We start from the raw sequence: 20,307 nt of genomic DNA, 5'->3' as shown, positions 1-20,307 counted from the left end.
TTGCCGAGATCCAGGGGCAGAGCCAGTGGGGTAGTTGGTGCCCGTTGTGCTGTGGTCAAGGGTTGGAGCCAGGAGGGTAGTAGATTGTCCGAAAGCCGAGGTCTGGGATGGAGAGATGGGGTAGTCAGAGGCAATCCAAGGTCTTATTCCAGAGGGGGATCCAATAGTCAAGCCGGGGTCTTATTCCAGAGGGGGTCCTATAATCAAGCCGGGGTCTTATTCCAGAAGGGGTCCTATAATCAAGCCGGGGTCTTATTCCAGAGGGGGTCCTATAATCAAGCCGGGTCGGTACACAGGAAAGCAACAGAGAACAGCAGCAAGGCACAGGCAAGGCAAAACTGAACGCAGGAGCACAAGGTCACAAGAGTTATGCTCAGCAAAGACTCTGAGCATGAGCAGGGTATAAATAGGTAGCAGGAACCAGGAACCAATAGGACAGGAGGCGGAGCAGAGGCGTGGCCCCAGCGGGAGCCGCGATAGGGTGCAGGAGACAAGTCGCAAGAGATTAGTTGCCGCGCAGCTGGGGAGCGCTGCACAACGTCACGTGAGTGCGCCGCACGCGAAAGAAGTGCGGCGTGTCCGGGAGGCGTAGCCAAGCTCCGTGGCAGCACTAGAAGAGCTGCGCATGCGCACACGCTCTGTAACCAGAGCGGGGGTGCGCGCACGCGCCGGTGCAAGTGCGGAGGTCTGTGCAGACACAGGTAAGGAGGGAACACGCCACAAAGGACGTGTTCCCCAATTCCTTACAATTGGAAATCGCATCTTGTAAATCGCGTCTATAAAAAGTGACAAACCCAGTGGCGGATTTCCCATTAGGCTCATACGGCCCGGTGTCCAGGGCGGCAAAAATGTCTGCCCCATATACATTTGCCGCGCTCCCGGACCTGATGGGAAGTCACTTACATGTGGCTGCCACCTCCTTGCTGCCACCCTCCTCCATTCGAATGCCAGCGCCAAATGACACTCGGACGTCACACGTCGTCTCATTGCCATGGCAACGTGACATACGCACGGTCATTTGACGCTGGGATTCGAATGGAGAAGGACAGCGGCAGCAAGGAGGCAGCCACCACAGCTAAGTGCCTAGGGGTGGCGGATTTTCAAACCACTGGGTTTACAGCCAAACCGCCCGGATAGTACTGGCTTTGGAAGCGGAATGACCTGAGGTGGTGCTAACTCCGTCCCCAGTCTGACTTATTGGTTTTGCTCCCTCAGCCAAACCCATATTTCAGGCTCTGGATGTAACTCGCAATAACAAATCTCGCCACACGTGTGGTGGCGTGGAGTCTTTTTGAGTTTTTAGCAGCGGTTTGCAAATCGGAGCGATTAGAATAGCAGTTTTTGTAAAAAAGAATGGGAGTTGGAGGCAGCTGTTGCAAACCGATGAGGTTGGCAGAGCCAGAGTGAAAGCCGAGTGAGGCTTCTAAAAAAGCCTTTTGGACACAGATTGCACATGTGAGAAGGGCTTACAGAATAGGAAAGCAGGCCAATCCAATCAGAAAGGGCTCTTTAGAAGCGGATTGTCACACTTCGGAGCTACTAGAATCGGCCCTAAGACTAAGTCAGCATTAGTGCTGTAACTGATCCACATTAGGTGGCTGTTGGTTATATCACACTTTATTATCACACATTACCATAAGAAAAGCATTCAAAATGTGCTTACCAGCCTGACCCAAGACTCCAGTTCCTCCGTGATAGAGCAATAAAGTCTGCAAGGAAGACGACATAAGCATAGTTAGTTCATATATACTATGCAGAAAGCGGTGAGAGCAATGTGGGTAGCTTTTTACACCATGTACTTATACTTCATACTACAAGTCATTTTTCTGCTGACTGTTCCGTGGATATACTACAAAAATGACCCACACAAATGTGTTATCAAATTAAAGTACCACACGTATGTTAACAAATGGGGAGAAAAATCACAAAAAATTACTACAAATATTGAACTAAATTGATCCCTAGCACGGAGAGCTTGCACTCTAAGTGGTATTTTGGGAGACTTGCGGAGAAAATCGGGGGACGGTAATGGTGCAATGCAAAGAAAAGTATTTTAGAAAAACAGAAAAGCAACAGGAGAAGGAGATCAGACGGGCCTTAGTGTCAGAGAGATCTATTTATCAGAATCTTCCAGCTGAAGAAACTGGAGCAAAAAAACAAACAGATCTATCACAAAAGACATCCCATGAAAGCAATGTTTTTTTTTATTACTATGATCAATGTAGTGTAGCTTTTTCCCATCAGTTTCTCAGTCCCCAAAATAGGAGGGGGGGGGGGGATCAGAGGGGAGAAATTGCACCAGTTTTTTGTTTGAAATGTCTGATGCCGTGTTCTACCCCAAATTTCAACCAGATACTTTGGGGCATACTTTATATGTGAGGCTTGCTTTACCATTTCCTTCTTTAAAAAAATGGTTGGTAATCCATGCAAAAGCTCGCGGTATAATACTGCTGCATTGTATTTTCTCCCAAACTAACACATTTGCTGGCAGAGATGCATTCAATGCAGCAAAGAGGTTACCGTAGTCACGATACCAGTTATTCACATTTGGAAGCATCCAGTGCTGCAAGCAACCCAACCCAATTGGACAATTTCATTACAATGTATGGAATGCATAGGGCAGGACCCAGGTACCACAGACCGTGCGGAGGCGTCCGCACGCTGAGCCAACAGACTGCCTTAAGGCAGTGTTCGCGTCCATGTGGCGTGCGCGCGCGTGCTCGCAGAAGTGGGAGGGGGCGCGCGTTGTGCAAGAAATCAGTTCAAACTGATTTCTTGGAGCGACAGGCCGGTCACGTGAGTGGTTCGTCCAATGAGGGCGAACCAGCTCCCTGACGCCCTTAGGCACGCCCCTAGGAACACCCCCCACGGCCCATCCACCATGGCCAGTGAAGGCAGCAGCTTAACTTGCACGCCTCCGCGTGGGCGAAGGCACCGTGGCCCCAGCCTAACATTGACAATGCTCCATTGTTTGGGTTTTAATAATATGATGGCCCCTGCTCAAGGAGATTGCAATTGTAGCCATGCTGTAAAATGGACTGCAGTTTCCTCTTCTGCTGGCAGTAAGGCCCGGTAAGTTATAGGAATGCCAGTAGTAATTATGGAGGTTTGCCCTCAGACCCTGGTGAGGTGTCATATGTATGTAGGGGAGTGGCCACATTCTCTGAGTCCACAATTAGTGACATCAGAGATGTGCCAGCTCCCTGAGTCTATATAAGACACAGCACTGCCTAAAGTTAGTTCAGTTGGAGTAAGGAGCAAGTCTGCGTTAAGACTTGGGAGGAAAGGGCTCACTAGTGATGTAACTAGTGGCCTATGAGTTGTGCAGAGACATTTGGCTAACTGAGCCTAGACTGTGACCAGGGACCTGGCACAGGGAAGATCTCCCTGAGGGGAGAGGGAATCCCCAGATTGGGAAGACAATACCTTTTAAAGGGAAGCACGACTCAACATGAGCGGCTGAGTATGACCGCTGTGAGGGGCAGCTGGCCCACATCACATACAATAAAGATGTCCTTGTTCAATCATACCCTCGTGTGTAAGTGTGGAGTGATTACACAGAGGGCTGCACCACAGAGGAGTTCCTCACCAGGACCATCCCTAAGCAACAGAAGGGATCCTGATGAGGTGGAGGCGCTGCACTGGATCTAGGTAGGACTCAAGCACACTAGCTCAGCTGCCTGTCTGGGTTGGCAATCCCCACACAACATCATGCGGGAGACTCAGGAGTCCTGTTGCCAACAGGTGCACCACCAGACACGACCATGTAATGGGGGCTGGTTAGACCACAGGGGCCAATGTGAGATTGGGTGGGTCAGGCCAGGCCAGAAAATCCGTTACACAATCTAAAGGAAAAGGTGAGAGGGCTGGTGTTCTGAGGTTATATGATGTGAGCTAATAAGTTTATTCCTGGTGAAGAGGATATAAGGACAGTGCTAGATTGGCCTCTTAGGAAGCTGAGGGGATAGTTGGCTAGTGAGGGCAGTGAGTTATAGGTGCAAGGAGAAATCTTGAAGTCAGAGTGGGAGGAAAATATGAGAGAAAAGGAGAGAATTAGGTTTGGGCCGAGCAGAGACAAGGTGTGCGGTGTAGCAAGAGATGAGGTGTAAGATCTACATTCGGGGTACATCATATGTACTAACTAACATGGCTGTTTTCATTGTCACCTTTATTCTACTATTATAAAGTAAAAAACCTTACTTTATTACATTTGCCTGTTGTAAGGCTACACCTCACACTATCTGTAGGGCTAATATATCTAGTGCGACATTACAATGTGCGTACAATAAATATTTACTTGCACTGCCTGCCCTCGTGTGTGGGACATAACGCAAGTGAACCACAAGTGACACAAATTGGTAATACAAGACAATTTTGCATTGTAAGCTTTGAAGTAATTAAAAAGACTTTTGGAGGGGCGGGGCAATGGAATAAACGCAGCCTGGTGGATATTGAAACTAAGAATTTTGCCAAAAGTACTCAAGATCTTTATATCAATGTATAACATGCCTGGGTACCAAAAAGTTGTAATAAATAGAGAGCATGACAAACAAGACAGTCACTTGGAAATTATTTATACAGATAGTTGACCAGCAGGTGGCAGTATTACTCAAGAATAGACAAGCTGAATGGTCAGCTGAAGGCTGTTTTGCACCTGTTGTGTTGGGGATGGCTGCCAAGATATCTCCATTGAAGTCTTCAGTAGTCACGTGACTTCCTGAGACACACATAACATTACAAATCAGGCCAGTGCTACCAGGCCAGCAAATCACAATGCTCCATTCTGCAAAGTTTATAGACCCTATTATTTTACCACCATACGAGTCTTAAGTTAGTTCTGCTCATAGCACTTATAGCACTTTTTTATACATCCAATATAATAGGGAGAGGGAGGTTATTTCATCCTGTTATACAACAGGTGCAGTACTGGAGGAATGAAAAAAATAACAGCACCAGATTTATAAAAAGAAACATGGGAATATGAGCAATAGCTGCAGTCTTAAAACCTCTGTGTTTTTACATATTTTTTCTGCTGCACTGAAATTTTCTTCGGGATTATTTTTTTCAAGTATTCCCATGTTAGTGTTACTTAGTTTATGACATTCGAGTGTGTCATAATGTAAGTGATAACCTTTTAAAGCTGATAAGAAAATAAATAACAACTGTAACTAAGGCGTAATGTTATTAAACATTAAACATTACATTCCAATCACTTGGTAAATGGCAGGTACAGCACAATATTTTTAGCAGTGCCGGGTCTTTGATTTTTGTGATCATTTGGTGATCATTTGGTGGTCATTTATCCAAAGGAGGGTCAGTGAGTAAAGGTACTGACTGTAAAACAATGTCACTGAGTTTGAATCAAGGGAACCGGATTCAATTCCTGGTGTCAGCTCCTTGTGACCTTGGGCAAGTCAATGTATCTTTAAAAATATAGATTGTCAGCTTATCTGGGCAGGGACAGTGTCTGTGAAGATTCCTATGGGCTGTGTACTGCACACTATACTGCATTTGTGATGCGCTCTGAATGATTGGGAGAAAGGGGCTGTATGAAATAAAGTTATTATTAAAGTCTCCTCACTGGAAAAAAGAAAGTCCTAATGGGGACTGTAAGAGTTATGATACAATGTTTGTTTTTGCTTTGATAAATATGGGGCAGATTGTTTTGCTCCAGTTGTGCTGCAGTATTTTAGCCATGAGACTTTGATGCATTATTTATTTATTTATTTACTTATAAAATGTTTTACCAGGAAGTAATACATAGAGAGTTACCTCTCATTTTCAAGTATGTCCTGGGCACAGAGTTAAGACAAATAATACATGTTTACAAATACAGTTACATAATGAGCAGGGTATACATTATATACAAGACATTGCATGCACAGTTAAAGATCATTTATATTATGGGTGTATGAAACAGTTACAGACCAGAGGGGGCTATGGACAAAGCGTTGCTACATGTAAAACAGACGCGTGTGTTTTCTTATTCTTTGTACGGTGGGCGTTATGATATATATATATATATATATATATATATATATATATATATATATATATGATATATTACTTATATATACTTATATTATATATATTACTAATGGTTTACTTCAACTTGCATATGTCTTTTATACCTACAATAAAACTTGCCAGACAATTTCAACGCCTTTATTGCGCACACAGTGAAGGATCTCAATTGTATATCAATTGTATATAGTTAAGTTGGGATAGGAGTCCTTTTTATTGTTTTACAGAGCAGGGAAGTGTCCTTTAAAACTTAGGCCCCTAGTAAAGGAAGCTGGAGTAATACCATTTTCAACCAAGAGGGGATCAGTGTCCCTTAGGGAACTAACTTGAAATCAGGATCACCAAGAGTTATGACCAAGCTGGATCCTGAAAGAATTTAGTGCAATGCAAGTATAAAGAATCACCCCTGCTACCCCAGAACCGGAGTCTTGTATGTAAGGGGAGCAGGGTAGGATACCCACTCGTAATGAAAAGTAAAGAGAAATGACCCTCTATCTTACCGCAATGAGGGAGGGGATCCCTTGTTGGGATCCTGGAAAGATAGAGATTAAAGATATTACAAGGAACATAGTTATCCATGATCTGAATTGAAGCTACCCAAGCAATATGAAAGCAATGTTCCTTCTCAGGATTGCACTGAAGTACCTGAGGAAGAATTGTACTTACTTTGGTGTGAATAAAGACTGTTGTTTAATGACTACAAAGTTCCTGGCGCCAATCTTTACTATCTGTATATAAGCCCAGCCTGCGCGGATCAGCACCCAACAAAGGTAATGCACTCTGAGTAGCCCACACCACAGACATCTATGTAAACTCCCTTATAGCCGGTAAGGGAGGGTACACTAGCATCTTATAGCAACCATGATTTGGGGGCCTCAATACTCGTAGCAAAACGCACAATGCACTGTATCAGTAATGCAAATATTTGAAGAACACAAAATATGATTTATTTTGCTGTTGAATATAAAAAAAGAAGGTTTTGTTAAAATGTAATAAACCTTCTTTTAAAAAAAACTGACCCCAATATTGGCTGCTGGAGGGAGCTGGATCCCACGGCCATTTTAATTTTCATTTCCAGGGGGAAAACTTCTGGTTACTTAGGAACCACCGAGTCCCCCGAGATCAGCTCCAGGCAACATTGTGAGCAGATGGGACTGCTGCATTAACCAAGCTACTTGTCTGACCAAGGAGCACAAGCACATCAGAGAAAAAATAGGGCTGAAGTGCAGACAAAAATATCTAAATTTGAACACCAAGCATGATTTTTTTTTTTTTTACTTTCCTAACCATTTTTTACATAGAGATTTTCCTCCTGTTTTACACTTGAGATAAGGAAGAGCGGGATCCTTCTAAAAAAAAAACCCGACTGTTTTGCCCATCTTGAGCAAAGAATCAATGAGGGAGATTAACTACGTCTCTCACGTCAATAGCAGTTAAAACAGCAATAAATAATATATCGGGGCGACTGCATCTGGCCCTGCGTTTGCAAAGGCCCTGCGTTATTCCGAACGTCCGTAATCACAGTTTAAATGTTGTGTTGGTTACATTAATAGGGTGACCACCCGTCCCCCTTTTGCCGGGACAGTCCCGGTTTTTCGGTTGCTGTACCGGTTTCCTGTGTGTCCCATAAATGTCCCGGTTTTTCCCCGTGTGTTCCCGTTTTTTTTAATGTCCGCGGCGATGCACGAGTAATTAGCTGCGGTTCGCGAGTGAGCGGCGGCGCGGAGGAGGAGACTGCAGCAGCCCGGCGGTGAGTATTTTTTTTTAATGCCAGGGGTTGGGCTTCTCCTGTAGAAACATGCTGGGCCTTGCTGATTGGAGGATGCGGCCCGGCATTGAACAAAGTCCCGCCCCCCCGGCATTTGCTACCAAAGTCCCGCCCATGGCATCATCGGGGGTGGGCGGGGGGCAGGACCAGGGTGCCTGGGGGCGGGACTTCCGCTTCCTGCGGCAGAGCACACGTGGTGTGTGTCTCTGTCAGCTCCTGGCTCCTTTGCGGGGTGATAGGAGGTGGGTTTTTCTTCCTTTGCCTCCACCTTTGCCTCCTGTCCTGGCGCTCCGGTCCCCTTGGCGCGGGGGCAGGCAGTGGTGGCAGCGCGGTGTCCCCCCATTCTGCCCAGGGATCCCGTGGCTGCCCGCCGGGGGAGGGGAGGAGGGGGGTGGGCGGCAGTTTGTACCTTTGCGTCCCAGGCCCGGCGCTCCCATCCACCCCCCCCCCCTGGTGCGGGAGATGAGCGCGGGGTGGGTGCAGGGGGAGGCGGGGAACCGCCTGCTCGTGGCTGCCTCTGTCTGTATTCCACTGTGTGTGTACCAGTGTGTGTGTGTGTGTGTGTACCAGTGTGTGTGTATACCAGTGTGTGTGTGTGTGTGTGTACCAGTGTGTGTGTGTGTGTGTGTGTGTACCAGTGTGTGTGTGTGTACCAGTGTGTGTGTGTGTACCAGTGTGTGTGTGTGTGTGTGTGTGTGTGTGTGTGTGTGTGTGTGTGTGTGTGTGTGTGTGTGTGTACCAGTGTGTGTGTACCAGTGTGTGTGTACCAGTGTGTGTGTGTGTGTGTACCTGTGTACCAGTGTGTGTACCTGTGTGTGTGTGTGTGTGTGTGTGTGTGTGTGTGTGTGTGTGTGTGTGTGTGTGTGTGTGTGTGTGTGTGTGTGTGTGTGTGTGTGTGTGTGTGTGTGTGTGTGTGTGTGTGTGTGTGTGTGTACCAGTGTGTGTGTGTGTACCAGTGTGTGTGTCTCCCTCTCTCCCTGTCACTCCTTGTCACTCCCTGTCCCTGTCTCCCCCTCTCTCCCCTTCACTCCCTGTCTCCCCCTCACTCCCTGTCTCCGCCTCTCTCCCCCTCACTCCCTGTCTCCCCCTCTCTCTCCCTGTCCCTGTCTTCCCCTCTCTCCCTGTCCCTGTCTCCCCCTCTCTCCCCCTCACTCCCTGTCTCCCCCTCTCTCCCTGTCCCTGTCTCCCCCTCTCTCCGTCTCCCCCTCTCTCCCTGTCCCTGTCTCCCCCTCTCTCTCTGTCTCCCCCTCTCTCCCCCTCATTCCCTGTCTCCCGCTCTCTCCCCCTCTCTCCCTGTCCATGTCTCCCCCTCTCTCTCTGTCTCCCCCTCTCTCCCTGTCCCTGTCTCCCCCTCTATCTCTGTCCCTGTCTCCCCCTCTCTCTCTCTGTCCCTGTCTCTCTCCCTCACCGTCTCTCTCTCTCTCCCTCCCCATCTCTCTCTCTCTGTCCCTCCCCGTCTCTCTCTCTCTCCCTCCCCGTCTCTCTCTCTCTCCCTCCCCGTCTCTCTCTCTCTCCCTCCCCGTCTCTCTCTCTCTCCCTCCCCGTCTCTCTCTCTCTCCCTCCCCGTCTCTCTCTCTCTCTCTCCCCCTCCCCGTCTTTCTCTCTCTCTCCCTCCCCGTCTCTCTCTCTCCCTCCCTCCCCGTCTCTCTCTCTCCCTCCCTCCCAGTCTCTCTCTCTCTCCCTCCCTCCCCGTCTCTCTCTCTCCCTCCCTCCCCATCTCTCTCTCTCCCTCCCTCCCCGTCTCTAACATCGGTAGACAGGTAGGGAACACCTCCCCTCCAGTATAGTACCTTGAGGGACTGCGGATCAGGTAAGATCCCAGGCGGGATTGCTGCTTTAGAAATTGTGAAGCGGGGGCGTCCTGACACTGGTTAATTGTTCAGAATCATTCACATCTGGGTTTTTTCTTCTTCGATTAGTGAGGTCAACACACACACACGTACGTACGTACGTAACAAGGACTAATGGTAATAAAGTATAAGTGTACTACAATTAAAAAAAAAATGTCCCGGTTTTTCATTTTCAAAATCTGGTCACCCTATACATTAACCACCACAACAGCTAAACTATGATTACTGGAGTTGGGCTGGGGGAGAGCGCAGAGCCTCTGTAAGTGCCAGCATCTCCTCCTGCTACCACGCGACAATGTGACGTCACACGAGGGCGGGTAAGAGGTGCACACTGTGCACGGGGCCTCACCATACTGCCAGCCGCCCTGCTCGCAGAAGCCTATATACAGCAGCGGCAGCTCTTATTCGAGCAAATGCCGCTGGCTGAATGAGGCTGGGAAGCGGGTAGCCGCGGCGCGTGGCGGCGCACTGTGACGTCACGGTCACAAGCGCGCCCGGCTTCCCCGTCTTCCCCGGCTTCCCCAGGCTTCCCCGACACCCCTGGAGTTCAAATCTAGGTAAGCGGGGGTGCGGGGAAGCAGAGGGGCAGAGTAGAAGCCGGGTTCGGGGTGTCTTTGGGGGGGTAATTGCGCGCGATGTGGAGGGGGGGTGCGTGGGGGAAACGCGGCGGCGCGCGTTTCTGACTGGCGGCAGCTGGGGTAGATCCCGGCATGCCGCCGGCATTTACTTTAATAAAGTATGTCGCTACTGTAAGTTTAACTCATATACTGTAGGCCTAAATCCACAAAAGGGTGCAAAGCTTTGGTAGGCCTTTACTTCTATTCATTTAAATGGGAGTAAAGTTGTGCTAAAGCTAAGCACCCTTTTATGAACCGTAGGGCTAGTATTTTGCCTCCTGAACATTTCCTGCTCTTTAAAAATAATATGACTTTAAAAGATTAGGTTTATTTAACATTGATAAAGAATTATACAATATGAATGCTTGGGAAGCAGGAAGGGGAGGCATCCTAAATTAAATTAATGTTTCTTCAAATAAAACGTAGAAGTGTTTAAAAAATAAATAAAAAGTAATAGTACTCTGGGGTTGTAAATACAAAAGTAGTAGTGCGTTGTATACATTGGCACCGTCACAGGGTTAGATACACAAAGGTTAATGAAATCTGGGATACTAACGTGACGTTACCTAAATAAGTAATGTCACTTAGTTAAACGGGTATCCAAAGCTATATATATGCAAAACCAACGCCATGTGAGTTAGCTTCAAATAATATGGCACTAAGCCTGTCTTACCCAAAGGTGGCGGTCCTTCCATGCAGACCCTGAATAGGTGTTTAATTTAAAAAAAATTAAATACTGTAGAAGGCAGATGAGGAGCAGAACCATATAAGGAAACATATGATAGTTAAACCATACCTAACTGTTGTCTTACACTTATCCACCAATATATTTCCCTGCATGTGGCTTTAAACCGCTATCAGATTCACATGGCAGTCCGTGACTAGGCACAAGCTGATCAGTTCAGAAGCGCTGACCTTTGATGACCTTTTTGGTCATGTAAATCTCTATTCTAGGCTGTGGTGTATACATTGTATAACACAGCAGGTGAAAGCTTTAGAGTAGACCGTCAATGATAAAATGATGGAAAGCTAAAGAGTGGTGTTTTGTTGATCTTATCTAAATACTAATACCCATAATCCTTTTCTTCACTTTAACCATTGTATAGATGGTATATGACAATGGAGTAATTGCAGAAGATTTAAGTAACCATAGAGGATATACATAATCATTGTTTTGTCATTGTATGTATGTATGTCTTTATTTATATAGCATTAATGTACATAGTGCTTCACAGCAGTAATACACGTGGTAATCATATAAATAACAAATAATATAAATAAAAGGTCATGTAAATAAGTGCTTAAGACATAAAAGTTACATTAAGGAGAGGAGTCCATGCTCTGAGGAGCTTACAGTCTAATTGGTAGGTAGGACGAACGTACAGAAACAGTAGGAGGGAATTCTGGTAAATGCCTCTGCAGGGGGCCAAGCTTTATGTATCATGTGTCCAGTATTATCCACAGACCACAGTGCTTTAAGCAAGTGTATCTTAAGGTGGCTCTTATAGGTGGATAGAGAGGGTGCTAGTCGGGTATTGAGGGAAAGGGCGTTCTAGAGGTGCGGGGCATTGTGGCATTGTCATTGTGTCTTACACAGTGGATAGTTTTGTCACTTTCCCACCCACTGTAACTTTAATGTTTCTGAACTTCTACATTTTGCACTTAACATGTTATGCTTTTCCATTAGATCCCTTCCAGTGCTGGAAAACACCTTACAGCCTATTCACTCGAATTGGCCAGAATGTGTCATATGAAATAATGTTGCTTAGTAATGATGGCCTTCAGATTTTCAATCTTACCAGGCTTGTTCCGTTGCTACAGGAATTTGTATGTAAGTATGTATGTATATCTTTATTTATATAGCACAGTAAGGGAATTATAGTACAATAAGTTCAACAGATAAGATCAGCAGGGCCGCCAACAGAAATCATGGGGCCCAGGACAAATGAAAGGAGCAGGCACCCCCCTCCCCCCAAACACATAGCGCACCTACCACGAAAAAATATTTTTTAGCACGCAACTTTTACTTAACTATTTTCTTCTTGTATTACGTAAAAAACCATTACAATGCAATCTGTTTATTTTTATATTTTCAACAAAAGACAGATGCCTGCCTGCCTGGGTGGGTGACTGAGTGGGTGGGTGACTGAGTGGGTGGGTTGGTGACTGAGTGACTGGGTGAGTGGGTGACAGTGACTTGGTGGATCCCTGCGGCTCCTGTCCGGGGCGAGAGGTAGGCTCGGGGGCGCGGGAGGTGGGCGGCTGGGGGGGGAGGCGGCGGCTGGGGGGTGGGCGCGGGAGCTGAGACTGCGGATTCCGCAGCTGGAGGCGGGCGCATGGGGGAAGCTGGGCTGGCGGGCACGCGGGGGAAGTTGGGCTAGCGCGCGGGGAAGTTGGGCTGGCAGCGTGCAGGGGAAGCTGGGATGGCGCGTGCAGGCCAGCCATGGCGCTTCCCATCTGAATCACGGGGCCCTGGACACCAGCACCGGCTGTCCCCCCCTGTTGGCGGCCCTGAAGATCAGGCAATAGGAAATGAAATTACTGCCCTGGAGAGCTTACAATCTAAATGGTATGATGGGAGACTTGCAGAGACAGCAAGTGGGGGAATAAGTAGATGGCAGTGCTTGGCCACAATGGTTGGTAGGAGCGACTGTGGGTGTGTGACAGTGGCCATCAATTCAGACTATTAGAGCACTTAATTGAAGAGGTGAATTTTTAGAATAGTCTTCAAGATGGGGAGGGAAGGTGCTTGGCGTATGCTGAAGTAGAGGGAGTTCCACAGGTTAGGGGCAGTGAGGGAAAGGTTTAAGGTGAGAGAGCAGTAGAGGAGACAGTTGTGGGTAGAACGAAATTTCCATATTAACTGCTTAGAAGTCACATCAAATAAAATGGGGTTTTGAAATGACTGCACATGGTGATTACATGTGATGTTAGAATGTAGGATCTGTAACATACACACGGGTCTAATTTTCTCCTGGAGCAATACAGTTACCAAAACGCAAAGCTTGGGTGAGTCCTGTTTCTTATTTACCAAAAAAGAAGATAATCTCTTTGTGTGATACTTTTCTTTTTTTATTGACACACCAAACGTACCACTGTTCTGATTTATAAACCACAGCTCATTTTCCATAATATATATATATATATATATATATATATATATACATATACAGTATATATATGGGATTCGTTTTAAAATGGCTCTCGCCCTTTTGTATATTTAGGGGCCAGCTGGTAAATTTTAGCCCTAGCAACTGGCCCAGGAACCAGGCAGCCCACACACCAAACATAGAAAGAAAAATCCGGCGCAGAGAATTGTATCGGTTTAAATCATACCAAAAATAGCTCGGGAACCCAGGTAAGTGACAAAATATGAAATGCTTTATTGGAACATACACAAAATAGTGGTCTCAATCAGAGGGGAAAAAACTCCCACGCGTTTCGCACCTAAGTGGCACTTTTTTAAGGAGTGCTGTTGGTCAGAGGAGGAGCATTGATATAACCACATAAATTACAAAACAATCAGATGCAGCTGAATATCATTAAAACACAGTCAGGGTGCAATTAAGTTAAAAAGGACATGCATCCTAAGCTCATCCAATTAAAAGCTATCCCTGAGGGTCTACACCTGAGTCCATGTTTATTCATTCATTAAATGTATTGAGTATGTTGAAATCACTATTAACAAAGGTCTCTACAGCTAAAGTAGATCATTAGATTGTTCTACCCCACCTGGCTAATAATGTTTAATAATTACAATAATATGTGAAAATATCTATAAATTGCTAACAATATTTAAAGAAATATAAATACAAATATAATTAATTATAACAATATGTGTATGTATATCATAAACCAAGTGTAATTATGAATAATACATTTCTAAAGACATTAATGAACAAGTTCAATTAAACTAAATCAGAAAACGATATACTATTAAAACACAAGAAAAATCATAAAACACAAATATAGACACACCTGTATAGAAAAATGTACACAAAATCAAAACCATGTTGATTCTAATAATCCTAACAATTTTCAGACAGGATGAATATCACCACATCTAAGGCCGAGATAATAGTCCGTGCTGGAGCGCGTCCGTGCACACTCATCGCATCGCGGACGCCTCTCGCCCAAACTATGCCTGGATTTGCCTGTAGGAGGCAGGGGACGATGGGGAGGCGTGGCGGACGCGTCGCAAAGCTGGTTCGCTCTCATTGGCTGAGCTGCTCACGTGACGCTGACGTCACACGACCTCGCTTCAAAAGACCAATTTTTTGTCTTTTCAAAACGTGGTCCCGCCATCGCGCTCCGTCATGAGCACTAGGGGCGGCCGCATAGGGATTAGGACATTTGTGTTTGCCACGCGCGAGAGCACCATTGCGCACTGTATAATCGCGGCCTAAGACAAGATTTCTATACATAAATTATCATGAGTACCGTCTGTCACGCTGTGCCCACCACAAACTAGACGAGACCCTCGGTACTGAGGTGGGAATAGAGTAAACAGTGATAGGCTATGGTAAGGAAGCCAGGTGAGAGTGCTGAGGCAATCAGTGCCGGTTGCCACGGAACTTGGGTGCGTGGCATGCGCGTCACGCGCGTGCGCTGCGCACAGGGAGTGTGCACCGTGATCCAGAGGCGGGAACTCCTGCTGTGACCCCAGCCCGCATGCGCCCGCGCGAGGACGCCGTCCTGCGCGAGGAGCCGCCGCGCGCATGCGCGGAGGAAGCAGGAGTGCGTGTGGGAGCGCGCGAGTGCTGGGCTCCATCAGCGGCCGTCAGGGCAGGTAGGGGAGTAGTGCGCCTGCGTGTGAAGGTGCGTGGCACGTGGCTCCTGACACCGTCACTAAAGAGACATGTATAATATATGGAATCAGAGAAACTATTTGAGGTCCCACTCTGTATTTAAACCATGAGGTTGCAACGTATTGAGAGTTAAGAAAACGCCTCTCTGATATAATACAGTAAATTAGCCTTATTGCCTCCCCGTTTGGGGATAAATACATGTTCTAATGCTATCCATTTGAATACATTCAAAGAGCCTGATTAACAGTTGGAAAAGTGCCTTGAAACTGGGTGATTCTTATCCTCTCTGGAAATTAGGCGTAAGTGCTCCATGATCCGTGTGTTTAGTGGTCCTGTGGTAAACCCTACATATTGCTTATTGCAACCACATATCAAAAGATAAATTACATGGTCAGTCTGGCATGCAATACAAGATTTTATCCTGACACTTCTTGTTTTGTCTTTATTCTCAAAGCTCTAGGTCTTTCGTAAATAAAGACATATCCTTCAATGACCACATTTAAATTAACCCATACTGGGTGATACTAAGTTGCTCAATGTTTGTGACTTCTTTGAAAACAACGGCCCACACACCAAACATAGATTCATGCTACACACATGTATACACCATACAATAAGCAAGCGCCGTACACATGCAAACATATACAGTACATATTGTATGTACACACATCAGAAACATATAACACACATAACAGACCAAAAAGACACACCCGATGAACACAGCATGCATGAACAAACACTATATACAGTAAATACACGTACACCACATACATATATATATATAGTATATCAAGTATATATATTTATTGTTCTTCATGCAAGATCTATAACCTCAGCTGATGTGACATGGAACTAATTGCATTCTCTCTTCACAGGTATGTTTTAACGCTCTGATTGATCTGCAACCCCCTGTTTTAAAAGAAATACCCACCCAGCCTTTATTATTGATCTTTGGTATGTTTTGAATATCAAAAGGTGTGGGTTTTTTTTGTTTTTTTAGCTGTGTCTGTTAATTGTCCAACTTATAACAGGCAGATTTATTGGGGAGGGGGGGGAGTCATGTGACTGCTTAGATGTATAAAATAGAATCCAATCCTCTGGCATCCTTCCTGATATTTTCAGTGACCATGCAATAGTGTAAGGAAAATGAAACCACCCCAATCAAGCCCTAAAGTTCTCCTCACTAGAACATTTAGAAACTTTAACCCATAACAGTTTCAGGCTGACCTTACCAACTGGTAGTAATGTGCAAAACAGCACAGCCAGCGACTTTCAGCTTTGAAGAGAAGGAAAACATCCAAGGCAAAACTCCAAAATAGCAGAGCAAAATTGAATTGCAAGTTTCAAGCAATACATGGAATACATGAACGCACCTACGTGTTTCATGCAACAGCACTTTATCAAGTAATAGTGCTGTTGCATGAAACGCGTAGGTGCGTTCATGTATTCCATGTGTAACCTGGTCTCCCCAGCCGGTCAGCACCCCCCTCACCTAGCTGCCGATCGCGGGGGCCGCCGCGTCCAATGGCGGCTCCGTCCGGCGACTGCAGGGGTGAGGGCAGTCAGGTCCCGGCTCGGGGGTTGCCGGGGACGCGTGCGGCCGGTTGCTGGGGCCGCACGCGCGTCACGGGGATCCCGGCGCTCTCGGAGCTGGGCAGTGAGGGCGCCGCCATTGAGGAGTCACTCGCGCATGCGCAGTGATCGCGCATGCGCAGGTAGGGTACCGGAGTCAAGGAGGAGTCGCGCGAGTGTAGGGAAAAGCAGGGAAAGGTTGAGGCGGCCCCTATATACTCGCGCATGCGCAGGGCAAGTGCACACGCGGCCCCAATGCCCAAATAGGCTCTATGGGACTACAATTCCCATGGAGCATAGCGAGGTAGGCACCAGGTGCCTCATAGGAGCCAATAGGGCTGCAGGATCTCTAGGAGAAGCAAAGGATACATTTCGCGGGCTTGCAGCACGTTGGGGAGTCAGAGTCAGGAGCAGCCCAGGGAAGGAGGTAGGGTGCAGGAGTCAGGGACTCCCTGCACTAGGCCAGCGGCCCTAAGGTCCAAGTTAGCTCTGATTCCCCACCAGGTTAGTGAGTGTTGCCAGGGATAGCCTCAGGTTAGGGACCCCTGTCACTTGCTGTAGTTAGAGCTGGGGAATAGAAAGGGACAAGTGGGCTGAGTGTTAGTCTGCAGAGCGTTGCTGCAGGAATTAGGTGAGGTAAGCGACGTGAGGCAACTGGGGGGTTCATAGCGGTAACCAGTCCGGGAGCCATAGCCCAGGGTCCGTGTTGCAAGTGGCGTGAGGCAACTTGGGGGTTCATAGCGGTAACCAGTCCGGGGAGCCATAGCCCAGGTCCGCGTTGCGCGTAGTATGAGGCAACTGTGGGGTTCATAGCGGTAACCAATCCGGGGAGCCATGGCCCAGGGCCCGTGTTACGAGTAGGGTGGGTGCAGGGACCTACCTGCATAGAATAGGCAACCCCACAGGCCCTAGGAGTTTTCCTTAAGCCACCTAAGGATGCTGTGCTGTAGGGACGGCCTATAGTACAGTGTGTGTCACATTGTTATAGTGTTAGGTAGGGACTCAGCGGACGCTGCAGTTCCAGGGAAGGAGTTCAGGCTCAAGTCGGGGCCACAGAGAATAACTCAAGGTTGGGATCAGATGGATTCATCGCACGTCTGACCCTTTGTGAAGTTGTTGCTGATCCGAGCACCGGAGTGCTCGGCAGGTACTATACAGTCATAAGTGCACCAACGGGCCATTAGTGTAATTGTAACTGCGCATACACCCAGTGCTTCTCTCTGCAAGAGTGCGGGACATTGGGTGGGACTCTATGGACACTGGGTGGGATCACCTAGTGTTGGGAAAGCGTCCTGCGCGATGCAGTGGTAAGTGTCTCCTCTAGAGAGGGACACCGGTTATGATGTTATTGCCGTGATATGTGTTATCTTATGTTCCTAAGTAAATAGTATTAGTTATTATACCTCAACGTGTATGTGATTATTGTGATTGTCCTGCGAGGAACGACTCCCCCTCTGGTGGGAGCCATCGCAGGTGGAGGCGCTGAATTGAGGAAGTGAGTACCCCTAGTATATAGTGCCCCATGTTCCCCGTGGTGGAAGCTCAGCCTCCTATGAGCCAACAGGTAACGCACCACAAACCTATGGTAACACCGTATGTTTCTCCGCACCCACAGTATAATCTGCGATTGGGGGGGGGAAACCCGTTACACATGTATTGCTTGAAGCTTGCAATTAAATTTTGATCTGCTATTTTGGAGTTTTGCCTTGGATTTTTTTCCTTCTCTTCAAAGCTCAAAGTCGCTGGCTGTGCTCTGTTTTGCACATTACTACCTAGGATCTTCTACACGGATGGATTGCACGCCACAGATGCTGTGTATATCCCCACTAGTTAACAGGTAAAGGGCCTGTTATAATTCTTTTGTTATAATTATAATTTTGTCATGTTCGATGTAGCATTGGGCTTCTCTGTCGTCTGTTGCCCTATAATTCTTCCTGTTTATACTGGACATTGTCTTATATATTATATACTGATTGGGTGTTTATTGGTGTGTCAATTTCTGTGGTTGTCAAGTGGACACCTCTAGGCACATACCCCTCTCAGTTACTGTCAGTGATCATTCTGTGGACATTACACTTACATCTGGACATTAATGGAATAAATGTTTGCCAGATAGGACCATCTAATTGTTTGAGCACCACATTCAACTACTCAACTGACCTTACCAACTGCCCTTGGTACAGAATCGATTAAATTCCCGACCTCAATTCTGTGCTCAACTATTTCCAATCCGAGTTCTTAAAACTCTGTGATACCCATTCTCCCCTACGCAGAATATGGGTACGGGGGCCCACCTTCTGTGGGTTACAACTGACCTTATAGCACTCTACCAGTTCAGGGATGCCTTGTGGAAAAGCTACAATGTAACTGGCACTACCAAGGATCTCAATCATTACAGATGCCTGCAGAACATGTGCACAAGGCAAACAAGGCACGCAAAAGCACAATATTACTCTGACAATCTCCACCAGAATACATCAAACCCAGCTAACTTCTGGAAGGTTATCAACAATATATCCCAGCCTTCTAGTCATCAACAACCAAGTAATATCACTAAGGAGGATAATACTCTGACAACCCCCACTGACATTGCAAATGCATTCAATGATTACTTTGTTGGGTGTGCTACTAACTTATTAGTAAAATGCAACCCAAACCACAAACATGAACCTCACACTATGAGTACCCCTATAGCCTCACCCTCTCCCAACACTGCTCACAATTTTCAATTTGTCCCAGTATCCGAAGAGGAGATTACACAAGCGCTCCTCAAATTAAAACTAAGCAGCCAATGTGGACCTGACTTACGGCAATCTAAGTTCAAAGTTCTAGCCTCTCCGACCTTGAACACATACTTCAATCTGACTTTGAGACTTGAAACTTGGATTTCCCAAAACAAACTGTTTTTAAACACTGACAAGATTGTATCAATGGTATTTGGGACCAAGGCTAAATTTCTAAAGCTTCCAATGAGTGAGCTCCAGATCAGAACCAACGCTAAAATCACCCTAACTCCTGTTACAAGTTTACTTGGGCATATGGTTTGACTCCCATTTAACATTCGGGATGCACATTGATACCCTGACATCCAAAACATATGCTAAACTAGGTGTACTTTACAGGAACAAATCCTCCCTAAATCTGATGGTCAGAAAGCTTATCGCACAGCAGATGCTAATGCCAATTATCGACTATGCGGACATAGTATACGGCTCAGCACCCCAACCCACCTTAGTAAACTTGACACCCTCTACAATTCAATATGCCGTTTTGTTCTCCAATGCAACTGCAACACACATCACTGTGAAGTTCTCAAAGAACTAGATTGGTCATCACTTGAGTCTAGACTCAAAGTTAATCTTTCCTGTCTTCAAATACTTTCTGGGCAAGCTACCCGTCTATCTGAACAAGCTCCTCACCCCTACCACATGCAGCACTTATCATCTGAGATCTGACTCCAAAAGACTGTTCATGGTCCCAAGGTTCAGCAAAGTATCCGGCCGCTCATCCTTCTTTTACCGTGCACCCCAAAACTGGAACAATCTACCGGAGACTCTCACTAAGGTCTTTCAAAACTAATGCTGTCTCACATTTTAATCTGGTCTGTAACTGTTACATACGCGTATAATATATATTATCTCTTACTGTGCATGCAATGTCTTGTATAT

General features: G+C 46.5%; 1 protein-coding gene across 2 annotated transcripts in view; it reads right to left on the bottom strand.

Annotated features, from left to right (window-relative positions):
• The window catches only part of PTPRH (protein tyrosine phosphatase receptor type H), a 152,728-nt gene that overhangs the window by 58,703 nt on the left and 73,718 nt on the right, over positions 1–20,307 (bottom strand). For both annotated transcript variants that reach the window (XM_075605448.1, XM_075605449.1), the window contains exon 2: positions 1,664–1,709. In XM_075605448.1, the coding sequence (XP_075461563.1) occupies positions 1,664–1,709 (46 nt within the window). The remainder of the gene's footprint in view (positions 1–1,663; positions 1,710–20,307) is intronic.

The sequence above is a fragment of the Ascaphus truei genome, chromosome 6 (assembly GCF_040206685.1).
Source record: "Ascaphus truei isolate aAscTru1 chromosome 6, aAscTru1.hap1, whole genome shotgun sequence".
NCBI classification, from domain to species: Eukaryota; Metazoa; Chordata; class Amphibia; order Anura; family Ascaphidae; genus Ascaphus; species Ascaphus truei.
Note: the sequence above shows the minus strand (reverse complement) of the source record. Positions and strands in the feature narration are given on the sequence as shown.